General features: G+C 43.9%; 1 protein-coding gene across 1 annotated transcript in view; it reads right to left on the bottom strand.

Annotated features, from left to right (window-relative positions):
* THEGL (theg spermatid protein like) overlaps nucleotides 1-27,251 on the bottom strand; it is a 41,093-nt gene that overhangs the window by 6,567 nt on the left and 7,275 nt on the right. Inside the window, exons 3-6 of the mRNA XM_047798115.1 lie at nucleotides 21,013-21,066; nucleotides 13,420-13,548; nucleotides 10,829-10,966; nucleotides 8,348-8,462 (exon numbers count right to left, since the gene is read on the bottom strand). Of these exons, the coding sequence (XP_047654071.1) occupies nucleotides 8,348-8,462; nucleotides 10,829-10,966; nucleotides 13,420-13,548; nucleotides 21,013-21,066 (436 nt within the window). The remainder of the gene's footprint in view (nucleotides 1-8,347; nucleotides 8,463-10,828; nucleotides 10,967-13,419; nucleotides 13,549-21,012; nucleotides 21,067-27,251) is intronic.

The raw sequence follows: 27,251 nt of genomic DNA, 5'->3' as shown, positions 1-27,251 counted from the left end.
AGGTTTCTCTTCATGAATAAAGAAGCATTAGATGGGGCCCCAAAGGAAGGATCGATTCTGACAAGCGGAGGGAGGAGAAAAGTTAGGAAGAGTGGAGGGAGGGAGATGGAAGGAAAGTCTAGACAGAAGCAAGGAAGCCAACCTTGTCTGGCAAACACCTCTGCGATTAGGTCAGCGTGGAGGGTGCTGTGCACAGCCAGCCAAGAACCGGAACAGGGGAGAAGGACTGAGCAGGGACGTGGGAAGTGGGAAAGACAGGAAGTTATGGCCAAGAGAAGAAAAACAAGGCCATATCTCATCTGCCTTCTTCTAAAATACTTTTAAAGTGACAACAATTTAAGCAAAAGCATACCTGAATAAGAATAGATCAATGTAACCAAACAGAGAATTCAGAAATATAATCTAGCACAGTGGTTCTCAATTTTCTTTGATCTAGAGCCCCTTTTTAATTTTTTAATTGAATAAATTTGATATGGAACATTTTTTTATTCTCTTAAAAAGTGACTGAGAGCTCCCAGAGACATTTAAGAAAATCTATAATTTCATCTAAAAAAAACATTACACAGTAATACAAATATCTTTATGACAACAAACTATATTTTCCAAAACAAAAAATGTGAGAAGATTGGTATGTTTTACATTTTTGCAAATCTCTTTAATACCCAGCTTAAGAGGTCACGTGCTTAGTTGAAGTCTATGAAGAAAATCCAGTCTCACACAGTAGTTGGAAAACAGCATATTTTAAGAGTCTTTTCAGATAACTGGGGATATTCTTGAGTACTAAAATAAAACTTAACTAAGTGTAGATTCTTAGAAAATACTAGCTGCAATGTCCTGTAACTGTCGAGGAGCTTTTCACACTCCATCACGTTACCATCCACTGGTCCGCCTGCACATTGAAGGGACCTTTTACTCGAGTATGATTCTGGAGTGCAGATTACTTAAAAGCTTCTGGGGAACCTTGATGCATACCTAGGCCACATTTTAAAAAACCATTGCCCTAGAATAAATAACCTTGTGTATATGATAACTGCAACAGTGAATAAATAAGGGCTGGGGCAAGAGTAGATTACAAAATAAACTTCAAATAGACTGAGGAATGAGCTATTTTAAAAATAAAAAGAAATCACAAAAATACTACAGGAAAATAGAGAGGACTGGTAGTTTGCATGTAAATGTTCAACAGTTAGCTCCTCAGAGAAAAAGACTACTCTGTAATGCTGCCAATTTCTATAGTATAAAAATTCCCACCACGGTCAGTTTTAAACTACCAAGGTGAGGAGTGCCTGTCGTGACACAGTGGTTAATGAATCCGACTAGGAACCATGAGGTTGCGGGTTCAGTCCCTGGCCTTGCTCAGTGGGTTAAGGATCCAGCATTGCCATGAGCTGTGGTATAGGTTGCAGATGCGGCTCGGATCACACGTTGCTGTGGCCCTGATGTAGGCCAGCGGCTACAGCTCCGATTCGACCCCTAGCCTGGGAACCTCCATATGCCTCGGGAGCGGCTCAAGAAAAGGCAAAAAGACAAAAATAAATAAATAAACTACCAAGGTGATCTCACTAAATGTGAAGTTGGAATGACAAAGGTTGACTCTTTGGGAAGATTAATAAATTTAATTTGCTAATCCCAAACAGGGCTGATGAAGAAATAAAGAAAGGAGGGGAGACCCAGACGGCAGAGCAGCTGGGAGTGGATCTCAGCTTCTCCTGCACATACCAACCCCAGTCTATGGAGAACGATTCACAAAGAACATGCAGTGGACACCAGCAGAAGACCTCAGACTTCCAAGGGGCAAGAAACCCATCACACAACTTGGGAGAACAAAAAGGAAAAAGGAAGAAGAGGTAAAAAGGAATCAGGACGGAGCAGCACTCCAGAGAGGGAGCTGTGAGAGAGGAAAGGAACCTGCACCCTCAGGCCCCTTCACTGATGGGGAGACCAGCCCAGATGACGGAGGGACCACAAGACCTGGAGAAAAAATGCTGCAGCTGGACTGAGGAGGCCAAAGCAGAGAGAGAGCTGCACAGACCATGGGCACCACGGCCTCAGACAGCACAGCCTGGATATTCAGGTGGGGGCTGGGTGCTGAGACCTGGGAAACCGAGGTCAGCTCTGGAAGAGGATGGGGTTGGCTGTGTGGGGCTAGTGAGCAGTGCTCCGTGGCCAAGGGAGCCTGGAAGGGGGCCTGAGCCCACTCAGGAAGCAAGGCACCACTGCTGGGGAGGGTGAGGGAGGAGAGTGGAACTGCCATAGAGAGGTTCCTATCGGGTTCCATAGGAACCTCTTTCTCTGGGCTTACCTGGGCTCTCAAGTAGCAGGGAGCCTTGTGCACGAGCTAGGACGACAGGGGCAAGATCGCTTCAGCATCTCGACTCCAGAGGTGCCCACAGCCTCCCACACTAAGAACCTATGACCAGGCACTGCGGCCACCAGTCACCTCAGGGGTCTCCACTGCGGAGGGCCTTGCAACTGAGAGCAGTACGCTTCCCTCCACCCCCACCCCTCCCACAACACGTGCCCTGCCACTGTCACTGCCAAGGACTCTGGGCACTGCACTGCCCCCACCTCCGCATGGGTCCCCACCACTGTCAAAGACCTGGCAACCAGGTGCCGCCTACAGGCGCTGCCCATTGCCCCCACCCTGGAAGCAGACACAGGTTGTGCACCTGCACACCCACTGTAAGGGGTAATAGTCTGCACACAAGAAGGAAAGCGACAGCAAGTATCCAAATCAAAAACAGCCCTCATGCCAAATAAAAATAAAAAATAAAAAATTGTAAACCCATGCAGGCACCCAGGGGCTCTCCCCCATATAAACAGCCTTCCAAGAATACAGTAAATAATTGTTTTCCCTAATCTCACTGAGTAAGAAAAATATAAGCAAAATGAAGAAGCACAGGAACCTTCCCAGTTAAAAGAAGAGGAGAATTCCCCTGAAGGAGCAAACAATGAGGCAGACCTCTGGAGTCTAATAGAAACCAAGTTCATGAGGAGGTGAAGAAAATACTCAGGAATTAAGAATGGTATCAATAGTAATGCAGATTTCTTTTAAAAGGAACGAGAAACTATGAGGAACCAAGACATAAAGGAGAAACTGATGGGAATACAACAGAAGGAGACTTGAACACCCCACTTACAACAATGGACAGATCCCTAGCCAGAAAATCAACAAGGCAACAGAGGTCCTAAAGGATACAGTAGAACAGTTAGACTTAACTGATATTTTCAGGACATTACATCCCCAAAACCCAGAATATACATTCAAGTGCACAAGAAACATTCTCAAAGACTGACCACATACTGGGGCACAGAACCTTAACCAATTTAAGAGTATAGAAATTATCTCAAGCATCTTCTGTTACCCCAATGGCATGAAACTAGAAATCAACCACAGGAAAAGAAAAGAGAAAAAACTGACTACTTGGAGACTAAAGAACATGCTACTAAAAAACTAATGAGTCATGAGGAAATCAAAAAGGAAATTAAAAAATACCTTGAGACAAGTGACAGTGAAAACACAACCATACAAAATCTATGGGATGCTGCAAAAGCAGTTCTTTTTTCTTTTCTTTCTTTCTTTTCTTTTCTTTTTTTTTTTTTTTTGATATTTGGGGCTGTACCCGCAGCATATGTAAGTTCCCGGGCCAGGGGTTGAATCAGAGCTGCAGCTGTTGGCCTACACCACAGTCACAGCAACACTGGGTCTGAGCCGCATCTGCAACCTATGCTGCAGCTCACAGGATCACTGGATCCTTAACCCACTGAGCGAGGCCAGGGATCAAACCCACGTCCTCATGGATACTAGTCAGGTTCATTAACCACTGAGCCATGACGGGGAACTCCCCAATCTAATTTCTTAAATAGGTAAAAGCTTGATAAGTCAGAAAACCATTTCATTAATACACATGATTTTTTCTGCAGAAAATCCTAAAGAATGTAAAAAAAACCCACTAAATGCCGAAAGGTACACAAATGCCCACAAGCAAATGACCAGTGCTCAGCACTGATAGTCACCCAGGAATGTGCATTGAAGCCGCCACCAGATACCACTATTCATTCCCTAAAATGGCTAAACATTTAAACACGATTTAAACACGGACAAAACCAGTATAGGAAAGTCTGCCTAGCATCAGGATCACTTATGCATTGCCGGCGAGATTCAACACGGTACACTTATGTTGGAAAATACCCGAGCAGTTTCTCATAAACCTAAATATACGGCTACCTATGACCCAGACATCCCTCCTATAGGAGTTTACTCGAGAGAGATTCAAACACAGGTCCACAAAAATATTTGTATGTGAACATGCACAGCCACCTTATTCCAAACAGCCCCAACTGGAAACATCCCATAAATGATTCAGAGGAAAATACATACACACACACCCCCTCCACAAAGGAGCGAAAATGACAATGCCAACAGACCGAAATGTTGATTTTTGCAGATTTTCAGTAAATTTGAAATTGCCATTGAAACAAAAAGTACATGTATGTTATTAAAATAAAAAGCAGGTACATGTTTTAAGAGAATTTGGCCTTAAGTATGATACCTTACAACTGCAAACTGAAATGTCTATTTGACTTAGAATTTTGACATTAAGTTGAAATCTTAAGTTTACGTCATTCTGAGATAGGCTGGGTCCTGGGACCGTTTACTGGCATGCCAGCACCTGGACAAATGTCTCCTGAGCAGCAGAAGGACAATAGCGAATTAAAAATAACTACATGCATATGCAAAGTTGGGGCAAAGTGTGAACAATAAGATACAAAAAACCACCTGCTGAGCAGAGGCAGAGAGAGGACTGCATGTGGTCCCTGCACAAGACACCACGGGGGGCAGGGCGGGGTGGAGGTGGCAGGGGAGGGCAGACCACCTAAGCCACCCCTCCAGCCTGACCCACTGATCTGCCCCGACCCTCACCCAGGTAAGGAACAAGTTTGCCTCCCCTGCGGGAGCAAGGAGCAAGCAGGGGCACCTGTGTCCTGTCCCCCTCACCTGTCCCTGCTGCAGCCCCAGCCCCAGTACAGCCTGGCCTGAATTCCTCACCTGGCCTCCTATCAATTTCTAGTGATTAAAAAATCCAAGAATCTGAGTCAACATCAATTCTTACAATGGTAAAAACAAAAACAAAAACAAAAACAAAACAAAACAAAAAACTTCAGGTTCACTGTATTTCTAAGTTTACTGAATTAGATTTTTAAATAATTATTTAAAAAATAAAATAATTATTTAACATTTGAGAAGGTTTTATTTGTTAATGTAGATGGTTGAAGTAAAATACTTTAAAAATAAATCAAACTTAAGGAGTTCCTGTTGTGGCTCAATGGGTTAAGAACCTGCCTAGTATCCATGAGGATGTGGGTTTAATCACTGGCCTCACTCAGTGGGGTAAGGATACAGTGTTGCTGTGGCTGTGGTGCAGGCTGACAGCTGTGGTTCTGATTCAGCCTCTAGCGTGGGAACTTCCAAATGCCACAGGTGTGGTCCTAAAAGAGCAAGAAAAAAGAAAGAAAGAAAAAGAAATCTATTTATAAATATTGTTTAAAGTGTTTGAAAGTATTTAATTGTTTGGAAACCAAACATTATTTAGGACTCAAAAGTAATTGTCAAAAACTGCTAGAATTATAAATAACATAAGATTTCCAAGCTAAAAAGCCTAAGAAAGAGATTTTCTAATTTGAAAATTTAAAAACTGGCTATTAATTATTTAAATCAGGAGCATACACACTCCTGCTCAAGGAACCAAGAGACTCACATCATTGGATGTGGAAGTTTTTTCTCTTAAGTGCCTATAAATTCTTTGCCACTTCTCTCATTGGGAGGTGGTATTTGTGTCCCTACCCCCTTGAATTTGGCCAGACTTGTACCTACATCAACCAATGGAGCATGACTGCAGTGACACAATGTGACTTCCAAGGCTAAATCATGACAAAAATGTTGGGCCTCCCTGATTCTTTGGGAATGCTTCCCCTCAGGACAGTCCATTTCGGGGTACTCTCCCTGGAACTCACTGCCATACTGAGCAGGCTAAGCCACAAGGAGAGGCCATGGGCAGGCAGCTGCCAAGTAGGTCTTCCCAGCTGGGGCCAGCCTAGAAGCCATCCCAGCTGAGGCATGACCAATAGGTGTCCTTACGGACCCGACATTATACCCGCCCAGCCTGGCCCCTGCCAAATTCACATGCTGAAGTCCTAACACCCCAAAGCGATGGTTGGGGGAGGTGACTGGGTTATATGAGGTCATGAAGGTGAGACCGCCATAGTGGTGTGATTCAAGACAAGGAAGAGAGCAGAACCTCCTCTGTGCCCACCTGCACTGGGGTCATGTGCCACGCACACAGCAAGAAGGGACTTCATCAAGAAGACCACACATAGACATCAGAGCTTGGCTTTCTTGGTGTCTAGAACCGGGAGAAATACATGTCCGCTGTGTGAGCTCTGGTATTTCATCCCAGCAGCCCCGGCTAAGACACATCAAGAAGCCCTCAGCTGACTCCCGGCCCTACCATCTCAGACACTCAAGCTATTCAGCAGTGTCCCAACTGAAGCCCCCAACATCAGGAAGCGGACAAGCCACACCAGTCTGCCCTGTCAGAACTTCTAGCTCATAAAGTCCCGGAGCATGATAAGGGCTGGTGTTTTCCATCCCTGAGTTTGGGGTGGTTTGGTACAAAGCAACAGAGAATCAGATCAGAACTCTAAGGATGAGTTCTCTGTTCAGACACACTGGGTTTTACTACCCTGTGTAGGGTCGGTGCTTTACCAATTGAAGGTGTGTTGCTCGCTTTGTGTCTCTGTGTCACATCTGGGTGATTCTTACAGTGTTTCAGACTTTTTCACTAGGAGTATATTATAGTCATAATGCTGCTCAGCAATTCAGATGTTACTATTGCCAAAAGATTGACTCAGTGAAGGCTCAGATGATGATTAGTGTTTTTCTTTTTGTTTTTGTTTTTGTTTTTTTTTTTAGCAGTAAAGCAATATTTATGTATTTATTTATTTTGCTTTTTTTTAGGGCCACACTTGTGGCACATGGAGGTTCCTAGGCTAGGGGTCCAATTGGAGCTACAGCCGCCAGCCTACACCACGGCCACAGCAATTCAGGGGATCTGAGCCACATCTGCGACCTACACCACAGCTCAAGGCAACGCCAGATCATTAACCCACTGAGAGAGGCCAGGGGTCAAACCCGCAACCTCATGGTTCCTAGTCGGAATTATTTCCGCTGCACCACAATGGGAACTCCAGTAAAGCATTTATTAAATTAAGGTATGTACGTTGCTTTTTTAGACATAATACTATTGTACACCTGACAGACTACAGCAGTGTAATCATAACTTTTATATGGTATTCACTCTTCTGGGGTAGTCTAGAACCAAACCCACAAGATCTCTGAAGTATGCTTGCATTGGTTCTAAACTATCTGGAATTTGCTTTCTGAACTGATTAAATGTAAAAGTATTAATAACTCTATAGCCAATGGTTAAAAAATAAAATAAGAAAAGATACTGGTGGTCCACAGCAGGCGCTGGCTAAACAGAAAGTGAGATTTAGGTGACCAGGCAGCTGTTGACAGAAATCATTTTAGCGAAATAAACAAGTACAGTGGGCTTTGCTCATTGCTAGTAAGTGGGCTGGAGAACTTGAGGAAAGAGACCATCAGCTCAGGCCTTTAAATTCCCACCTGAAGGGGTAGTTAAAGACAAGAAAGTCTTTGCGACAGGAACCTTAAAGAAACCCTTATTGTCTATGGTCATAGGACTGAAAATTCTGAGAACCAAAGTCAAATATAATTCTGTGAGTGGGTGCATGACAGTGCTAACTAAATTCCCAAACTTCATGATCTCCTATATTAAAGTCTTGGAAATGACTGGGAAGGAAAGGGATCCTGAAAATTAGAATGTGGACGTACAGGCAGATTCCACTGAAGCTGGCAATTCAGACCCTTGAACACTGCTGAGCCTTCCCTGCCTAGAGAGCCTGTGATGGCTTCCCCGGAAGGAAACACCTTCTAGGAAACTGCTGACCAGCCCCTAGGCTCTCACTGTTTTTAGATCTATGACCAGACCCAAGTCACTTAATAGCCTTAACAGCCCTGCACAGCCTCTCCACCAGCTCCCACAGCCACTCAAGGATCCTTTTGTATTACTCACAGTGGTTCCCATTCTCTCATCAAATCCTGGCTGATACTTTAGGCTCATGGGAGACAGACATTTGATGATAGGGGACAATAAACCGGAAGAGAAGGAAAATATACACCTAGAGGGGGGCACGTTACAGCTACAAACTTGCTACATTTTACAGAGTTTACCAGGAACTGCTTCTGTCACATGGATCCACTTACGCTTTTTGGAGGAACATAGTTTGGATTGGTGCCTTTGGCTACTGAGAGTCGTAATATCCGGGGGGAAGGGCCAGAGATTTGAAGAGACTCTCTTGTCAAGTAATCACTGAAGGGCCTGCATGCAAGTGAAAGATGAAATATTACAATCATGACAGGAAGAGTAACTGCAGTCTTCACTGCTATAGCCAACCTCCAATCAATGACATATACTGTTTCTATCTTAGGAACACATATTCCTCTCTCTACTAGACTGGTGTTTCTCAAGTTGTTTCACTATGATCCACAGTAAGAAGTACAGTTTGGTTGGTTGGTTGGTTGTTTTTTGGGCAGCGCCTGCAGCATGCAAAAGCTCCAGGGCCAGGAATTGAACCCATGTCCCAGCAGTGACAGCACCGGATCCTTAATCTGCTGAGCCACCAAGGCACTCCAGAAGCACATTTTACATTGTGATGCAATGTACGTATGTAAATCTGTGCGTGTGAAACAAAACAATCACGCAACGATGCTCTCCCCAGGCAATGCACTCCCATTTTTGTTTGATTTCATTAAAAAACCTGGAATTGATTTCATGCGCCACTGACAGGTTGAGACTTGCAGTTTAAAAAACACTACTTCCTACCAAAACCTCATATTGAAACGCCGATATAAAAGTTCCAGTCACTACCAAGGAGCCTTCCATGGCGGCCAGCCCAGCCCATAGTGCAGTCAGACACAGGGCAGGCCGAGACGGTGCTGGTCACAGCTCCCAGCACCCTGGCTGATGTTCAGAGGTGGTTTCCCCCACATCTTCCTTCCCAGAAACAGAAACCTATCAACAAACAAACCTACAAACCTAATATAGGAAAAAGTTTTTATTAAATAAATATGATTACCCTCTAGGGGTAGTCTGTTCATTTTTTTAATTGATATATAGTTAACATACCATAGGATTTACCCTTTTAAATATACAATTCAGTGGTTTCTAGGATTTTCACAAAATTGTGCAACCATCACTATTACCTCAATTCAGAACGTTTCCCACGCCCTCAAGAGAAGCCATCCCTATGGGCAATCCCCCCCTATTCCCCCACCCCACCCACCTCTAGGAATGAGCAATTGACCTTATGCCTCCGTGGATTTGTCTGTTCAGGAAATTTCAAATAAACAGTCATACAAATATGTCACCTTTTGTGACTGGCTTCCTTCATTCGGCATATTTTCAAAATACACGTATCAGGAGTGCCTGTAATGGCTCAGTGGTAACAAACCTGACTAGCATCCATGAGGACGCAGGTTCAATCTCTGGCCTTGCACAGTGGGCTAAGGATCTGGCATTGCCGTGAGATGTGGTGTAGGTCGCAGACGCAGCTCAGGTCCAGCATTGCTGTGGCTGTGGGGTAGGCCGGCGACTACAGCTCCAATTGGACCCCTAGACTGGGAACCTCCATATGCCACGGGTACAGCCCTAAAAAGCAAAAAAAAAAGAAAAAAAGAAAAGACCCATGTAGCCCTGTGTCATTCCTCTTACAGCTGAATGTTCTCCCTCACATGGAATTGCCACACTTTGTTTACCATGTGCCCATGGGTGAACATGTGAGTTGCTTCCACTTTCTGGCTATTGTGGAATGCTGCTGTGAATACCCATGCACAAGTTTTTGTGTGATCACATGTTTTCAGTTTGGGGGCTCCATGCTGATCATATGATAACTCTGTGCTGAACATTTTGAGCAGCTGGAGAGCGGTCCTCATAAGCGGCATCCCATGACATTCCCGTGTGTGATGTATGAGGGTTTTGGTTTCCCCACATCTTCTCCAAAACAAGTTGTTTCCTGTTTATTAAGTATTATCATTGCCATTCTACAGGTAGGATGTAGCGTCTCATGGTTTTAATGTGCAATTCCAAGACACCTGATGATACCTAGCATCTCACATGTACTTTTTTCATGGCTGTACCTGAGGTACCTATGGAAGTTCCCAAGTCAGGGAGTGAATCCAAGTAGCAGCTGCAGCAACACCCAATCCTTTAATCCACTGAGCTGGGTGGGATCAAACCTCCCTCCACAGGGACCTGAGCTCCTGCAGTAGGATTTTTTTTTGGCTTTTTTTAGGGCCACACCTGCAGCATACGGAGGTTCCCAGGTTAGGGGTTGAATCAGAGCTACAGCTGCTGGCCTATACCACAGCCACAACCTCGCCAGATCCGAGCCACATCTGTGACCTACACCATAGCTCACAGCAATGCCGGATCCTTAACCCTCTGAGTGAGGCCAGGGATCAAACCTGCGTCCTCATGGATACTAGTTGGGTTCATTACCACTGAGCCATAACGGGAACTCCTGTCATTTCATTTTTTTTATGGAAACCATAAAGCTGTGTAAAAGCTTCTAAGTTTGATTAGGTCTCATTGGGTTTTTTTGTTTTTATTTCCACTGCCTGGGGAGACTGACCTAAGAGAACATTTGTAAGGCTGATATCAGAGAATGTTTTGCTAAGATACTCTACCTATTTATTAGATACCCTGTCTTGAATCTGTTGGGCTCTGCTAGCTTCTGGATCCTTTTGGAAGGTCGGCAAAGCAGCGCAGGAGGAGGGATCTCCCAGATTACAGACTCTCTACCGCAGCTACAAAAATAGTGAGCCCTGCAAGTTGGAGAAGAGAAAAGAAGTGAGTGAGACAGGCATGAATTCAGATGAGCACAGAATTTCTAACACTGACCCCCAGGTGGAGGGGAGCAGGGAGCACAGTTTATCCCTTCACTGCTGTGCTAGTTTTTACGTAGGGAGACAGCCAACAAATTTCAGCTGGCTTCTATCTCCTATTCCAAAACAGACAACTTTCTGTAATAAATAAAGTTCATCTTTATTTGAAGAGAAAATGTGCTGTTTTTTGAAGAATATATTTTCTTTAGCATTTACATAGACAATTTAAATATTTTTATTATATTTTTAGTTAAGAGAGTGAGTTACATAGATGTTTTTCTTTGTGTTAAAGAACTCTGAGTTTAGGAATAAATTCTACTTGACCATGGTATGCAGATTATTTAATCATTATGGGGTTGTGTTTACTAAGATTTAATAATAATATTCTTCTTATCACTCCTGTCCCTCAATCTTTCCTTTATCAAAGTAGAGTCATTAGTGGGAAAGGAAGTGGTACTGGCTCCTCTGGGGAAGGTGTTCATTCAGATCAGCCCCACTTCTGCTTCCATGATTTTCCAAAGGCCTCTCTCCTTTAGGACCTTCTTGGATGCAGGTCTGCCTTCGTCTATCCAGCCCTCCGCCTGCTGGTTGCTAATAGAAGCCTGTACTTCTCCTGCTTGCAGCAACTTGGACCTGAAGCTCGTCCACACCGCCACACACTAGCTTTCAAGGGGCTTGAGAGCGTGCAGCCCTGCTCTACCACCTGACCGAACAGACTCAGCCACAGCCACTTACTTGCACAGCTCAAACAAGCAGAGAAGCTCCAACACTTACCTGGATCTGCCTTTTGCAGGATCTGGCGGCTGAGTTTGGGAATTGGAGAAAGAGAGGGAAGTGAGCAACAGGCATCTCAGAGATGGAGAGGAAGGAGGGGGTGAGCAGCTCAGAGGACAGGGCAAAGGGTAGAAGCCTGGGCAGGGAATGCGAAGACAAAGGCTCCAGGACACCAGAGACAGAACTCAATTATTCAAAAGTCTCTCAGGTGAGGGCAGCCACCACCAAATGCCATGACTATTATGTACTGACTATAATACTTAGGCCTTGGGCTGCCAATAACCAGAGGTGCATGAGTGTTCTAGAATAGGGAGCAAATAATATAGTTCATGATGGTTCAGAAGATTAAATAAGAGAGTGCGAAGTCCTTTTATAATTTACAAAGCACTATGCAAGTAAAATTTATTATTAACCAATGTGTATATTAATTTTAAATTTCATGTGTGCATATCTTTTCTCCTTATAGATACCACAAATTAATAGGAAGTAGAGCTACTGCTTTTATATGCTTCTCCCCTCCTATGTCATCCACACACCCAATTCTCATAATTCCAGCAACATAGCAGGTGCTTAAATATTATTTTAAAATAGAGTGCACTGCATTTTTCTCCTTGTAAAAGAGATAAATATTTATTATAGAAAATTTGTAAGAGGAAGGAAAGTTGAAAAGAGAAAAACAAAAAGGATATATTATCCTGCCATTTAGAGATAACAACACTTTGGAAACACATTTCCTGATTCGTTCACTGAACAAACTCCAGGCGCTGCCTATACCCATCCTGCCTGCTCCCCACAGCTTTCCTCAAAGAGCCAAGCAAGAGAAAGTGCAGTCATTCCACATGCAGGCACTGAAAACAAATCTGCAGTGGGCATCAAAAGCCTTAACGATGTTGTTACCTTTAGATGCCCTGATTGGCTCAGGGTACCCAGCCCATGGCTGATACACACAGTTCAGAGTTCCATGTTATACATCAGCTCTCCCACATCAGTGTTATATACGGTACACATCCTTGCATAAGACCCTCATTTTATTAAAGAAAATCAAGAAGTTCCTGCCATGGTAGAGCAGAAACAAATTTGACTAGGAACCATGAGGTTGCAGGTTCGATCCCTGGCCTCGCTCAGTGGGTTAAGAATGTGGCGTTGCTGTGGCTGTGGTGTAGGCTGGTGGCTACAGCTCTGATTAGACCCCTAGCCTGGGAACCTCCATATGCCATGGGTGTGGCCCTGAAAAGACAAAAAGACAAAAAAAAAAAATCAAAATCCTGATAAGCCAAAACATTGTAAGATACAATTCAAGTCTGTAGTAGCTAAATACTAGATATTGTTCTGGAAAAGTTTTACTGTAGTATTAGACTGGAAACAGATACAAAATCCCTAGTTCTCAATAAATTTTGTGTCCTTCATAACACACCACCTGCTAACATACCACCTCTAACACACCACCTGCTAATCCACCACCTGCTAACACACACCTAACACACACCTGCTAACCCACCACCTGCTAACATACACCCGCTAACACACCACCTCTAACACACCACCTCTAACACACCACCTCTAACATACAACATGCTAACATATAACATGCTAACACACAACATGCTAACACACATAACCTGTTGGGCACATGTCGGTGGGAGACTTCCTTAGGCTGGGCAAGGTTGTCCAGTCTTTCTGTCAGTTGAGCCTTCAAAGCACCCCGGGAAACAGGGCGGATAGGATCTTGGTTTCCCCAAAGCAGTTTTCTGTTAAAAACAGAAAAATACAATGGTAAGAAATTTACTGCTAATTGACATCTTAAAAAATGGCTCTTGGTGGCTTCTCTACTGCTTTCACGTCTCACTTTAAGAACTATCTCTATGATTGGATTAGGAAGATGTGGTATATATACATAATGGAATACTACTCAGCCATAAAAAAGAATGACATAATGCCATTTGCAGCAACATGGATGGAACTAGAGAATCTCATACTGAGTGAAATGAGTCAGAAAGACGAAGACAAATACCATATGATATCACTTATAACTGGAATCTAATATCCAGCACAAATGAACATCTCCACAGAAAAGAAAATCATGGACTTGGAGAACAGACTTGTGGCTGCCCAATGGGAAAGGGAGGGAGTGGGAAGGATCGGGAGCTTGGGGTTATCTGATACAACTTAGAATAGATTTACAAGGAGATTCTGCTGAGTAGCACTGAGAACTATGTCTGGATACTCATACTGCAACAGAACAAAGGGTGGGGGAAAAATGTATACATGTAAGAATAACTTGATCCCATGCTATACAGTGGGAAAAAATAAAAAAAAACCAACTATCTCTATTATAGAATTTTACAGTGTCCAGGCATCAGAAGCAGGTAAACTACTTAGGGAAGTTACAATAAGAACAAGACTCTTTTGTTGGAGTTCCTGTCATAGCATAGTGGTTAACGAATCCAACTAGGAACCATGTGGTTGCAGGTTCGATCCCTGGCCTTGCTCAGTGGGTTTAGGATCCGGTGTTGCCGTGAGCTGTGGTGTAGGTTGCAGACGCGGCTCGGACCCCACATTGCTGTGGCTCTGGCGTAGGCGAGCAGCTACAGCTCCGATTCGACCCCTAGCCTGGGAATCTCCACATGCAGTGGGAGCAGCCCCAGAAAAGGCAAAAAGACAAAAAAAAAAAAAAAAGAACAAGACTGTTTTATCTACTGTCTTGGAAAGGTGATGACCAAAAATGCACCTGTTAGACACGGTTCTATTTCTGTCGCCGTGTCATTAACACTGCAATTTATAGTCAGGTTGGCATAAAATGGGCACGCCAGTCACTGACACTGTGCCCCCACCTGGGGTGAAGCACTGGAAAATACAACAGTGACAGAATACTGTCACTATTGGTGGAACACCTTCTGTGGGCCTGGCACTGGGCTGAGTGTTTTCCATACATTCAATTAGTTAGTCTCAACGGCCCTGTGACACAGGCATGAATACTGGCTGAAATCAGTCTAGAATGAACCTGCAAAGGCTTCATGGGAGAAAGCAAAGGCACAGACTGCCAGAAATGAGGCCTCTTCCATGCGGGGGTCAGCATGAGAAATGGCAATAATCAAGTACTAGACAAAGCATGTTGGGGCAGAGCAGGGGCCATTCTGTGAAATAAGAGGTTGTGGTGCTAGACAGGGAGGGGGGCCTCGGAGGCTGGCTGAGGAGTCCAAAAAACGCACCTGGGTAGCATGACTTTTTCACGAAACTGATTTTGACAACCAATTAAGTTTACCTCTTTAAAAGGCCCCAATCAGGTCTTCTTCCAATTTTGCCTATATATTTTTTTTCTTTTTTTTTAGGGCTGCACCTGCAGCATAGGAAAGTTCCCAGGCTAGGGGCCAAATCAGAGCTGCAGCCACTGGCCCACACCACAGCCACAGCAACACCAGACTCTTAACCCACTGAGCGAGGCCAGGGATAGAACCCACATCCTCATGGATACTAGTTGGGTTCTTAACCCACTGAGCCACAACAGGAACTCCCTTGCCTATATTTTTGTATATAACCTTTCTCTACACTGTAAGCTTCAGACAGCATCGCTATTAGAAACACTTATTAGGAGTTCCTGTGGTGGCGAAGTGGTTAATGAATCTGACTGGGAACCATGAGGTTGCAGGTTCGATCCCTGACCTTGCTCAGTGGGTTAACGATCCGGCGTTGCCTGGAGCTGTGGTGTAGGTTGCAGACGCGGCTCGGATCCTGCGCTGCTGTGGCTCTGGTGTAGGCCAGTGGCTATAGCTGCGATTCGACCCCTAGCCTGGGAACCTCCATATGCCGCAGGAGCGGCCCAAGAAAAGGCAAAAAAAAACCAAAAAAAACCCATTTATTAATTTATCAATTAATATTCCCATCCTTACATTCTGCTGATTCTGTTTCTTAATTATGGCTCAAATCTGTCTACTTCTCATCACCTCTGTTGCTACCTGCCTTCTCCAGATCCCATTATCCTCACCCTTCCTCCACACCACTTCCACTTGCTCAGCTCCAACTTGATCAGCTCACTCCCTTGTTTAAGACACTTCAAAGGTTCCCATCAGCTTTACAATAAAGTATCAGCCCCGTATTACGGCTTATAAGACCTCCACAATTTTAACAAAGAACAACTGCCTCTCCAACCATATGTTCTTCCAAAGGAGGGATCAGGTCTTAATCTGCTGGAGGTTCCCCCTGGCAGAGTGTAGCAGTGGACACAACTGGTGCTCAACCAATATCTGATGAAGGAACTAATGGTGAAAACTGAGCGCTCGCCTGACGCTGATGTGGAAAAGATGACAGAAAAGAGTGCAGGGAGAATAAGAGGCTAACAAGGAAGTGGGGGCCTCAGGTGACAAGCACCAGGGTAAGAGTGACAGGGAAATACACACTTCTGAAAGAAAAGTGGGTAAGAGTGCCATGGAATGGAAGTCAAGGAGGGGAAGATTTCAAGATAAGGTGCATCAAAAAGCAGCACATATAACTTAGACATCAAAAAGAATGGAAACTGAAGAGCAAAAGACAACAGGGTTTGGCCATGAGACTGTCCCCAGCCTAAGAGAGATGTGCAGGACACCTCTGGGTGGGTGAGGAGAGGCGAAGGGACGGGGTTAGCGAGCAGGTATGACACACACAAACTGCCGTCACCACTTCAGAGTCAAAGCAGAAGGTATTTAGACACAATTAAATCAAACCCACAAAATAGAGTCTATAATGCCTTCCAGGAACTGAATACTCAGGAGGTTATTAGCTGCTTAAATAATTGGGCCATAAAAACTAGAAAACACACAATAAAGCCAAAAGTATTGAGGATTATGTAAAAGGCAGATGATTTGCTCAAAGTAAGTTAGAGAGGAGCAGGAGTTGCTGCCGTGGCTCAGTGGTTAACGAATCCGACTAGGAACCATGAGGTTGTAGGTAAGATCCCTGGCCTTGCTCAGTGGGTTAAGGATCCAGCGTTGCCTGGAGCTGTGGTGTAGGTCACAGACATGGCTTGTGGATTTGGCGTTGCTGTGGCTCTGGTGTAGGCCAGTGGCTACAGCTCCAATTAGACCCCTAGCCTGGGAACCTCCATATGCCACAGTGCAGCCCAAGAAATGGCTAAAAGACCAAAAAAAAAAAAAGGAAAGAGAGGAGCAGAGGGAGGAGAAAGGGCAGAGACTGTCCAGTCAAGAAAAATACGGATGCAGTTCACCAGGAAGCGGGGAGACCAGTCCACCTGTTATAGCAGCTTATTACACACATGGTCCTTCACTTACTGTGGTAGTACCGAAGCATTACCAGCTGCTGTTTCATGACCAGCAACAGCAAGGAAATAAGAACTTCATCTTCTGTGGTCCCTGTCAAGGACCTGACCACAGAGCACAGGATCCTTGTTCATACCATACCCATCTGAAGGGTTCAGGATATAACAGAGCCTGGCACAGGCACACCCCAGAATTCTAGATAATGGAACTAAATGGGTTCTCTTGTTCCCAGTGATTTCTGTGTTGTCATTGCTTTCTGAGCAGCTAAATCTCTCATCTCTTCACAATTTCCCTGAGTCAGACAACGCAAAGCAACTTTCATCAGCCTATGTCCAGGGTGTTATTTTCTGAAATCCTTATAATCTCTTCTATTGTAACAAATATTTATTTAGCTTTTATCTCTTTTTTGTTTTGTTTGTTTTTTATTTTTTGTTTTTTGTCTTTTTAGGGCCACAGTCACAGCATAGGGAAGTTCCCAGGCTAGGGTCTAATCAGAGCTGCAGCTGCCGGCTTACACCACAGCCACAGCAACATGGGATCCGAGCAGCGTCTGTGACCTACACCACAGCTCCAGGCAACGCTGGATCCTTAACCCACTGAGCGGGGCCAGGGATCAAACCCACAATTCATGGTTAGTAGTCGGGTTCATTAACCACTGTGCCACGACAGGAACTCTGCTTTTATCTCTTTAGACTGCTTTACGTCCTTGGAGATAGATGTCAGTGTTGAATCTTTCTCTGAAAGTCTGACCGACCACAAATTCTTTGAATATGTCCTCATAGGATCCACTTTTCTTCTAATAATTCTCTTCCTTGTTTTTCCTAGCCCTTTCTTGCCTGGTCTGAGTTTCCTTAGGTAGAGTCTCTTTCAAGACTCAATCAATAGCATGTGCCCAGGTGCAAATGTAGCCAAAATAAATAATAACACTATTTATATTCTCACCAAAAAAAATACACAGGTCTAAATCTAACAATATATGCAAGCTCTGCATGAAAAGAACTATAAAACTCTGATGAAAGACATAAAAGACCTAAATAATGGAAGGACATTTCATGTTCACAGATAGGAAAAAGCAGTAACGTTAAGATGTCAGTTCTTCCAAACTTGACCTTCAGATCCAGTGCAAACAAGGTTAAAATCCTAACAAGTTACTTTGTGAATATTAACAAACTGATGTTTACATGGAGAGGCAAAGACCTAGAACAGCCAACACAACATTGAAGGAGAAGAAAATCAGGGGACTAACACCACCTGATTTCTAGACTTACTATAAAGCTGCAGTAACAGGATAGTGTGATAGTGGTGAAATAGACAAACAGATCAATGGGACAGAATATAGATCCTAGAAGTAGATCCACACCTTACACCTTTCATAAAAATTAACTTGAGATGTATCATAGATTAAAATACAAAATGCAAAATTAAAGGACTTATGGAAGATAACACAGGAAAAAAAAATCTATGTGACCTTGGATCTAGCAATGGATTTTATAATACATCAGAATCCATGAAATAATACATCAGATCCATGAAAGAAAAAATAAGCTGGACTTCATTAAAATTAAAAACTTTGTTCAGCCAGCAAAAGATACAACTACAAGAATGAAAAGACACAGACTGAGAGAAATATTTGCTAAACTATATTTGAAATCTTAGTCCATTCGGGGTGCTACAACACCACAGATGAGGCATCTCATAAACAACACACATTTGCATCTGTTGGCTCTGGAGTTTGAGAGGTCCAAGATTGGGGTGCCAGCAGACTCAGTGTCTGCTGAGGACTGACTTCCTGGCTCATAGAGGGGCTTCTTCCTGCTGTGTGCCCCCCTGGTGGAAGGGACACGGGCTCCCTGGGACCCTCTCCATAAGGGCACTCATCTCACCCATGATGGTCTCGCCCTCATGACCTGATCAATTCCCAAAGACCCCACCTCCAAGTACCAACACATTAAGGGGTTAGGATTTCAACATATGAATTGGGGAACACAAGCATTCAGTCTATGGCATCTGATAAAGTATGGTGTTCAAAATATACAAAGAGCTCTTAAAACTCAACAACAAGAAAATAAACAACCCTCATTAAAAAGAGGGCAGAAGATCTGAACAGACACTTTATGAAAGATGAGATACAGAGGCAGATAAGCTTGTCTAAGAGGCTCACCATCATGCAGCATTTTTATTCATATTTACCAAAAATCACAAGCAGCCTACATGTCCTTCAGCAAGTGAATGGACAAATAAATGCTGGTCCATCCAGACTATGGCATACTCCTCAATGCTAAAAAGAAACACACTCCTGCAATGAAGAGACACGGGGGAATCCTAAATGCACAGGCTAAATGGAAGAAGCCTGCCTGGAAAATGTACATACTGCACAATTCCAACATTATATGACATTGTGGAAAAAGTAAAACTATGGCCACAATTGAAAGATCGGTGGTTGCCAGGAGGAAGAGAGGAGGAAGAGAGGGAGATGGATGACTAGGCAAAGCACGGGTCATTTTTAGGGCAATGAAAGTACTCTGTGTGACAGTGCAGTGTGAATACATGATGTTATGTGTTTGTCCAGATCCACAGTATTGTACAACACAAAACGTGAACCCTAATGTAAACTACAGACTTTGTTAATAATAATGTGTCAACATTTCTTTTTTTTTTTTTTTTTGTCTTTTGTCTTTTTTGTTGTTGTTGTTGTTGTTGTTGCTATTTCTTGGGCCGCTCCTGAGGCATATGGAGGTTCCCAGGCTAGGGGTTGAATCGGAGCTGTAGCCACCGGCCTACGCCAGAGCCACAGCAACTCGGGATCCGAGCCGCGTCTGCAACCTACACCACAGCTCACGGCAACGCCGGATCGTTAACCCACTGAGCAAGGGCAGGGACCGAACCCGCAACCTCATGATTCCTAGTCGGATTCGTTAACCACTGCGCCACGACGGGAACTCCAACATTTCTTTATTAATTGTACAAATGTACTATGCAAATGCAAGATGCTACTAATAGGGAGCTCTAAGGGAGGGGTGGTAATATAGAAACTTTCTCTGTATTTCAGTTTTGTTGTAATCTAAAACTGCTTTTTTTTTTTTTTGGCTGCACCCATGGCATGTGGAAGTTCCTGGACCAGGGACTGAACTCACTCCAGAGCAGCAACCCAAGCCACTGCACTGACAACACCAGATCCTTAACCTGCTGCACCACAAGGGAACTCCTAAATCTGCTTTAAAAATAAAGTCTATGTATTAAAAAAGTTAAAAAGCAATAGGACATTAGGAAAAAAGTGAAAAAAATCAGGCTTTACTCAGGAGACAAAAAAGAACAGGGCCGGGGTGGGGGTGATCCTGTGACCATGAGTGGAAAGACAGTGGGGCCAGCCTGCTGCAGACCTGGAGAACAGGTGTGCTTTAGGCAAAGGCTTACAGGCAGCTGGACCTGATGTTGGAAGTGACAAAGCTGAACTTGGAGGATGGACACAAATGTTTCAAAGAAGTATATAAGTCATGTCCTGAAAGGTGGTTCTCCAGCCTGTCTGCCTGCTGGAACCAGCTAGGGACCTTTTAACTCTCGGGAAGCCTAGGCTGCACTCTGGACCCAGTAAGTTAGGGTTTCTGGGAATGGGCCCCAAGCCTAAGTCAGTTTTTAAAATTTCCAGGTGACCCCAACATGCAAACAAATTTGGGGACACTGATCTAGGGTTTGCCTCCCTATGTGGACTTAGCTGAAGTGACCATCTTATTTCAGTGATCCAGCTGGGCAGACAGGTAGATACTCCTGGGGTGCAGCATTAGTGGACAGGAGAGAAGGGCAGACAGGCAGAGACTCCTGGGGTGGGGCATTAGTGGACAGGTAGGAAGGGCAAACAGGTGGAGACTCCTGCGGTGTGGCATTAAAGGACAGGTAAGAATAATACTTACCTATTTAATGTAAGGAATCCATCATTACAAACAAGACTATAGAATATTGCCTTACCTGTCTGGGGCTCCCCATTGCTTCTTAGGCCTAGAAAGATCTTGAATTCTCTTCCTAGAAAAAGAACTAACAAAGACCAGCTGATTAATTCAAAGAAAATACTGAAAAATATGACATTAGATAGCTCCTATTCAAACAAATCTCATCTGAGGGAGAAAAAAAAATCAATGTCCTATTTTACGTGATTTAAAGAGTACTAAAAAGCTCAAAGTATTCTAAAATATTGTGGACCCCAAATCTTTACCTCTAAAATCATTAAAAATATAGTACATAGTAAAACAAAGACAACAAATACACAATATAACCAAGAGCATGTTGTCCCTAAAAGAATCCAGGTCAATTGCACACTTAATGGGAAAAACTCTCAATTTTCACATGAAGTATCACCAAATTTGTTTCTGAACTATATCGTTTCCATGTTACTTCATGCTATAGGTGACTCTGCTTAATACTTACACATGTCCTTAGCTTAAACAAAATTAACAAATATAATGAACAACAACAACGAAAAATCTTTGCAAACATGCGCTTTTGGCTGAGACAGCCAAGACTCTTTTGTGGCGAAATGTGTGAGATCTGCCTTGTAACTGATGCGATGCACCCCAGACCATGTGGGTTACTGTCTAGAAACAATGAAGACACTGTCCACTGCCAGAAAAAAAGTGGACATGCTTACTCAACCACAGAATGGTTCTGCCCTGCAGGTACTGCCTGTGCCATGGAGACTGCCTGAGCCGGCTTTCCAGGGAGCACAGCTGGGTGGAGGAGGGAGCCAGCCACAGCAAAGACAAAATGTCTTATTGTGTTAGTCTCTGCAAGCAGCTTAGCTTCTGGCTTCCGTCATCTCCTCCAAGCCCAGACTTCCCTCCCCACCTTCCCTTCACCAGCTAAACAATGTTCTCTGAATGCATCATTTTATATAAGACTATTGCCAGTTTCCTACTTGATTGCTGTAGATACAGTGACCTGTCACTTCAACTGGAAATGATCTCACTGACATCTGCTAATTCTGCGTGGAGCCCTCTGTCTCCTTTTCATTTATTCAATGTATGTTATGTCACCATAGCTACATTCTCAAGTTACGTCTCTTCATCTTTTCCATGAGTTCCTCTCTCCCTCTCAGGTGTTACGTTACCTCACAATGCCTAGTCCTGATCCTGTGCACAAACAAAAGATGTGGTTGAAGGATTAGCACTCTTGCAGGAAGATTTTTTTTTTTAATAAGGATTACTTTGCTGTTCCACATCTTCATTGATAATCAGCCTCCCATATTTGCCAATAGCTAAGAAAGGTTGGAAATTCTTCTCTTGGGTGCAGAGCAATAAATACATTTCTATAGCAACAATTATGGAAATGATTTCAGGTCTGAGCTAAAGGGGTGATTCAAATAATTATCTCAGGCACAACACCTTTGTTAGAAGATGACTTTAGAGGCTAGGACAGGGATGTGTAATAGAGACAGAACAATTTCCTCACAGAATCCCACCAAGGTAACTGAAGAAAAGCAAGAAATAGTATAACAACAGCAAAATATATATATTTAAAAACACCCTCTTCACAGATTTAAAACAGTGTAAAAACTTAACTAGATATAAACAATCTCACTGTTGATTTAACGACAGGAGAGTCTGCTCACTCAGCATACGCTTATTTGAAGTAATTTGGTATTTTAAGAGGGCAGTCAGGGATACTCAGTAAATTCTAGGTCTACTGGATCTTCTATTCAGCCATCACATACCTTGGGAAAGTGACACAATTTCTCTGAGTTTCATTTTCTCTCAGCAAAATTTAGTTGATTATATCTACACTATCAACTTCTCAGAATTCTTGTGAAAAAAAATTTGTTTGAAAATTGACTTAAAAATTTACATAAAAATTTAGCAGTATTTACAGCCTGAAAGAAATGAGGCAAAAACAACCAGAAAGCATAGTAAACAGAAAATGCAAAATAAGTGAAATAATAATTAATATGAATAATTTTAGGAGTTCCTGATGTGGCACAGTGGGTTAAGAATTCAACTATGGCAGCTCAGGTCACTATGGAGGCAAGGGTTTGATCCCCAGTCTGGCTCAGTGGGTTAAAGGATCCAGCATTGACACAGTTTAGGTTGCAGCTGCAGTTCAGATTCAATCCCTAGCTCAGGAACTTCCATGCGCCATGGGTGCGGCTATTTATTTTCTTATTTATTTTTGTCTTTTGAGGGCCACACCCATGGCATATGGAGGTTCCAAGGCTGGGGGGAGAATTGAAGCTGTAGTCACCAGCCTACACACAGCCACAGCAATGCAGGATCCAAGCCTCATCTGTGACCTACACCACAGCTCACGGTAACACCAGATCCTTAACCTGCTGAGCGAGGCCAGGGATCAAACCCACATCCTCATGGATACTAGTCTGGTTTGTTTACCACTAAGCCACGATGGTAACTCCCAGGTGTGGCCATTTAAAAAAAAAAAAAAAAAAAGAATGGTTTTAATCCACTAATTAAAAGAGTGGATACCCAGAAGTTCCCGTCGTGGAGCAGCAGAAATGAATCTGACTAGGAACCATGAGGTCGCGGGTTCGATCCCTGGCCTCACTCAGTGGGTTAAGGATCCAGGGTTGCCATGAGCTGTGGTGCAGGTTGTAGGCACAGCTTGGATCTAGCATGGCTGTGGCTGTGGTGTAGGCTGGCAGTTGCAGCCCCGATTAGACCCCTACCCTGGGAACATACATATGCCTCAGGTGTGGCCCTAAAAAGCATAAAAAAAAAAAAAAAGAGTGGATACCCAGAACCTGGCATACCACATGGGGGTGGGGGAAGAGTGGGAAAATGTAAAATCTGGTATTATTAACTTCTTATCCATACAAACTATTGAACTTCAGTATTTTCTCTTCAATGATTCTATTCTCTCTTCAAAGTACGTCTTAGCCAAACCAGGAGTAAGTATCTATTGTAGGGAGGTGTCTAGTTTGTACACTGTATACACACACACACACACACTTTTTTCATAGAGAGCGTTTTCCTGAAATGTCATTAGCTGCTGTATTTGAATCAGAGGCAAGAGGCTTGGGGTGCGTTCACCTGGAGCTTCACAAACCTATTCACGAGGCTGTGAGACTGTTAATGCAGAATCCCCAGTCCCCTGAGGCTCAGCCCTGCTCTGTGACACACAGGCACTGAGCAGACACCAAGTGAGTGTGAGTAGAGTTCTCTTACATCTCCATCTCAACCGCTTTCTCCTTTCTCCCTCTCCCCCAGGAACTGCCACTAGAAAAGGGTCTTATGACAAGGGGAAAGCAGAGTAACCTTCTCAAAACCCCCAACATAAGCTTTCACTGCAAATGCCCCGGACAGAGTGGCCCATCCAGCTAGGCTGGCCCTCAGGAATGTCTGGGAAAAGGTCCTGTATCTGTATTCTTACCGTTTCCTTATGAAATCACAGAGATCAACATCTGCAAAAGAAAAGGCAAAAATTAGACTCAGTAAGAATTGAAGTTATGATACAGACAGCCATCACAGGAGCTCCCGGGTGGCTCAGCGGGTTAAGGATCTGGTGTTGTCACTGCAGTGTGTCAGGTTGCTGCTGTGGCACAGATTCGATCCCTGGCCCAGGAACTTGCACATACCATAGGTGAGGGGAAAAAATTATTGCTTAAAACATTTTATTTTCAATCCAAGCCAAGTCTCTTAATATAGATGCTTTGCAAAAAACATGCAAGCTAGAAGAATAAGTTAAATATATCACAAAGAACAAATCAAATTCATAATATGGGATGTTTTGCCCTACTATTCTAACAAAGAAGTGGTGTTTTTCAAAGGGGGAGAGGATCAGGGTTAGCGTTAAAGTATAACAAAAGAGAATGTATGGCCCTTATTGAAGCTTACTCAAATGAACCAACTGTAAAAATATACTCTTGAGACAATTAAGGAAGCTTAAATATTAGACAGTATTAAAGAATAATTGTAAATTGTGTTCAGTATAAATAATATCATGATAATTTTGTTTTTAACTTATTAGCAAATAGAAATGTTGGAGTTCCCTCATGGCTCAGCAGGTTAAGGACCTGGTGTTGTCACGGCTGTGGCTCTGGTTACAGCTATGGCACAGGTTTGATCCCTGGCACAGGACTTCTGCATGCCTCAGGTCCAGCCAAAAAAAAAAAAGGAAAAAAGAAAAACTGATTCTAAATTACATCATTTAAAAAAAATTTTCTTTCCTTCCTTCCTTCCTCTTTCTTTTTATGTCCTCACCCACAGCATATGGAAGTGCTCAGGCCAGAGTTGTATCCAAGCCACAGCTGCAACCTACACCACAGCTGCAGCAATGCTGGATCCTTTAACCCACTGTACCAGGAAGGGATTGAACCTACACTCCCTCAGTGACTCCAGCTGCTGCAGTCAGGTTCTTAACCCATTTCACCACAGTGGGAACTCTTATAACATTTAATTTTATAGGTATAACTAAACATAATTCTAAATAAACATTTGTCTATTTTATCTTCGTCCCTAAAAGTTGGCTGGAGGTTTTTTTTTTTTTCCAAATTTCCTTATATTCAAGAATATATAGTAATCTCACTTTAGCAACATCTTACTCTATGAAATTAAGCAGCTGTATTAAAATCCAGACTCTTGGCACTGGACCTGTGCATAGAGAGTGTGCAGTGTAGGAAGGAAACAGAAATGCAGCTGTGATGCCCCCCTGGCTCAGTGCTCCAGCTGGTACCAGGCTTCCTCATCTACCAAGTACGTGCTTGAGATACAATCTCTGGGTGAGGCTGGAGCTGTGACCTGGGCACAGCAGTGGTCAAGTACCAGCACTGTGGGGGTGAGGGCAGGATTTCACATGTCTGGCCCATCCTGAGGGGCAGACCTTCCTGACTGCAAGTCCAGTACCACTCCCGACCCTAACGATGTACTTCCTGGCTCCATCTTCCTGGGGAGTAACAGCAGTACCTCTCTTCTCCCTCCTTCACTCTTTCATTCCAGGGCTCACCTGTCGAGCCACGGCAACACTTCACAGGCTCTGGATCAAAGTGATAGGAAATCTGAACACTGGTCCCACCACTACATGTCCACAAAGTACAGAGTCTCAGATTTCTCATCTGTAAACCAAAGACAAAAATGCTTTGCAGGAGTTCCCCGCTGGCTCAGCAGGTAAGGACCCGGCCTTGTTACTGCTGTGGCACAGGATGGATCCCTGGCCTGGGAACTGTCACATGCTGCAGACACAGCCAAATTTTGCAGGGAAAAAATTAACACTGAGTTCTAAAAAACACACTTTGCAGAGGGATACAAGAATGGGAAGACCTGTGTGTAGAGGATGTGGTAAGACTCACCTTGATTCTGTTCTCCTCACAGCATACAATGTTCTCACACAGGTGACAGAATAGACAATGTTACTTCGCACCAGGTGTAAATGTTTTGTTTGTTTTTGTTTTTGGTCTTTCTGTCTTTTTAGGGCCACACTGGAGGCATATGGAGGTTCCCAGGCTAGAGGTCTAATCAGAGCTGCAGCCGCCAGCTTATGCCACAGCCACAGCAAAGCTGGATCCTTAACCCACCAAGCGAGGCCAGGGATTGAACCCTCAATCTCATGGTTCCTAGTCAGGTTTGTTTCTGCTGCGCCATGACAGGAACTCCCACTAGGTGTAAATGTTTACTGAGCACCTACTACGTGCCAAGCACTGCACTGAGTTCCTTCCCTCTACCACCTCCTAGCCTATGTCACCCACAGCACACAGCATGGGGTGGGGGTGAGGTGGGGGCGGGGGGGGGGGTGATATGGGCAGACCGTGGGCAACCGCCTGGGCCCTCTCTGCTCTGTTACTGTGTGCACGTGTGTGGTGTGTGTGCAAGTGTGCACATGTGTGTGTGCATGCATGCAAGTGTGTGCGTGAGTGTGCACACACTGTGTGTATGTGCGTGTGTGTGTGTGTGTGCGTGTGCATGCATGTGCAACTTTGGCAGGCCACTTACCTCCTCTCTCTCAGTTTCCTCCTCTGCAAAGTGGGGACAAACAGTACTTATTTCAAAGGGTGGTTTGGGGGCAAAAAGAGACAATATTGAATAGAGGATACTCGATGGGCAGGTTTCTGTGAGCTCAGTAACAGCTGGGTAAGTCTAGACAGTGTCCATATGAAGGATTTCTGTGGAATTCATCTAGTTGTTCTAAGCTCCGGACTAGAAAAGGGCTAAGATGAGGTCCTGTGTCAGCCTTGGGCAGTTGCCTTTCAGGTGAACACCAGCAGGTGAACA

The sequence above is a fragment of the Phacochoerus africanus genome, chromosome 10 (assembly GCF_016906955.1).
Source record: "Phacochoerus africanus isolate WHEZ1 chromosome 10, ROS_Pafr_v1, whole genome shotgun sequence".
Taxonomy (NCBI): Eukaryota; Metazoa; Chordata; class Mammalia; order Artiodactyla; family Suidae; genus Phacochoerus; species Phacochoerus africanus.
The sequence above is the reverse complement of the archived record's forward strand: the minus strand, read 5'-3'. Positions and strand labels throughout refer to the sequence as shown.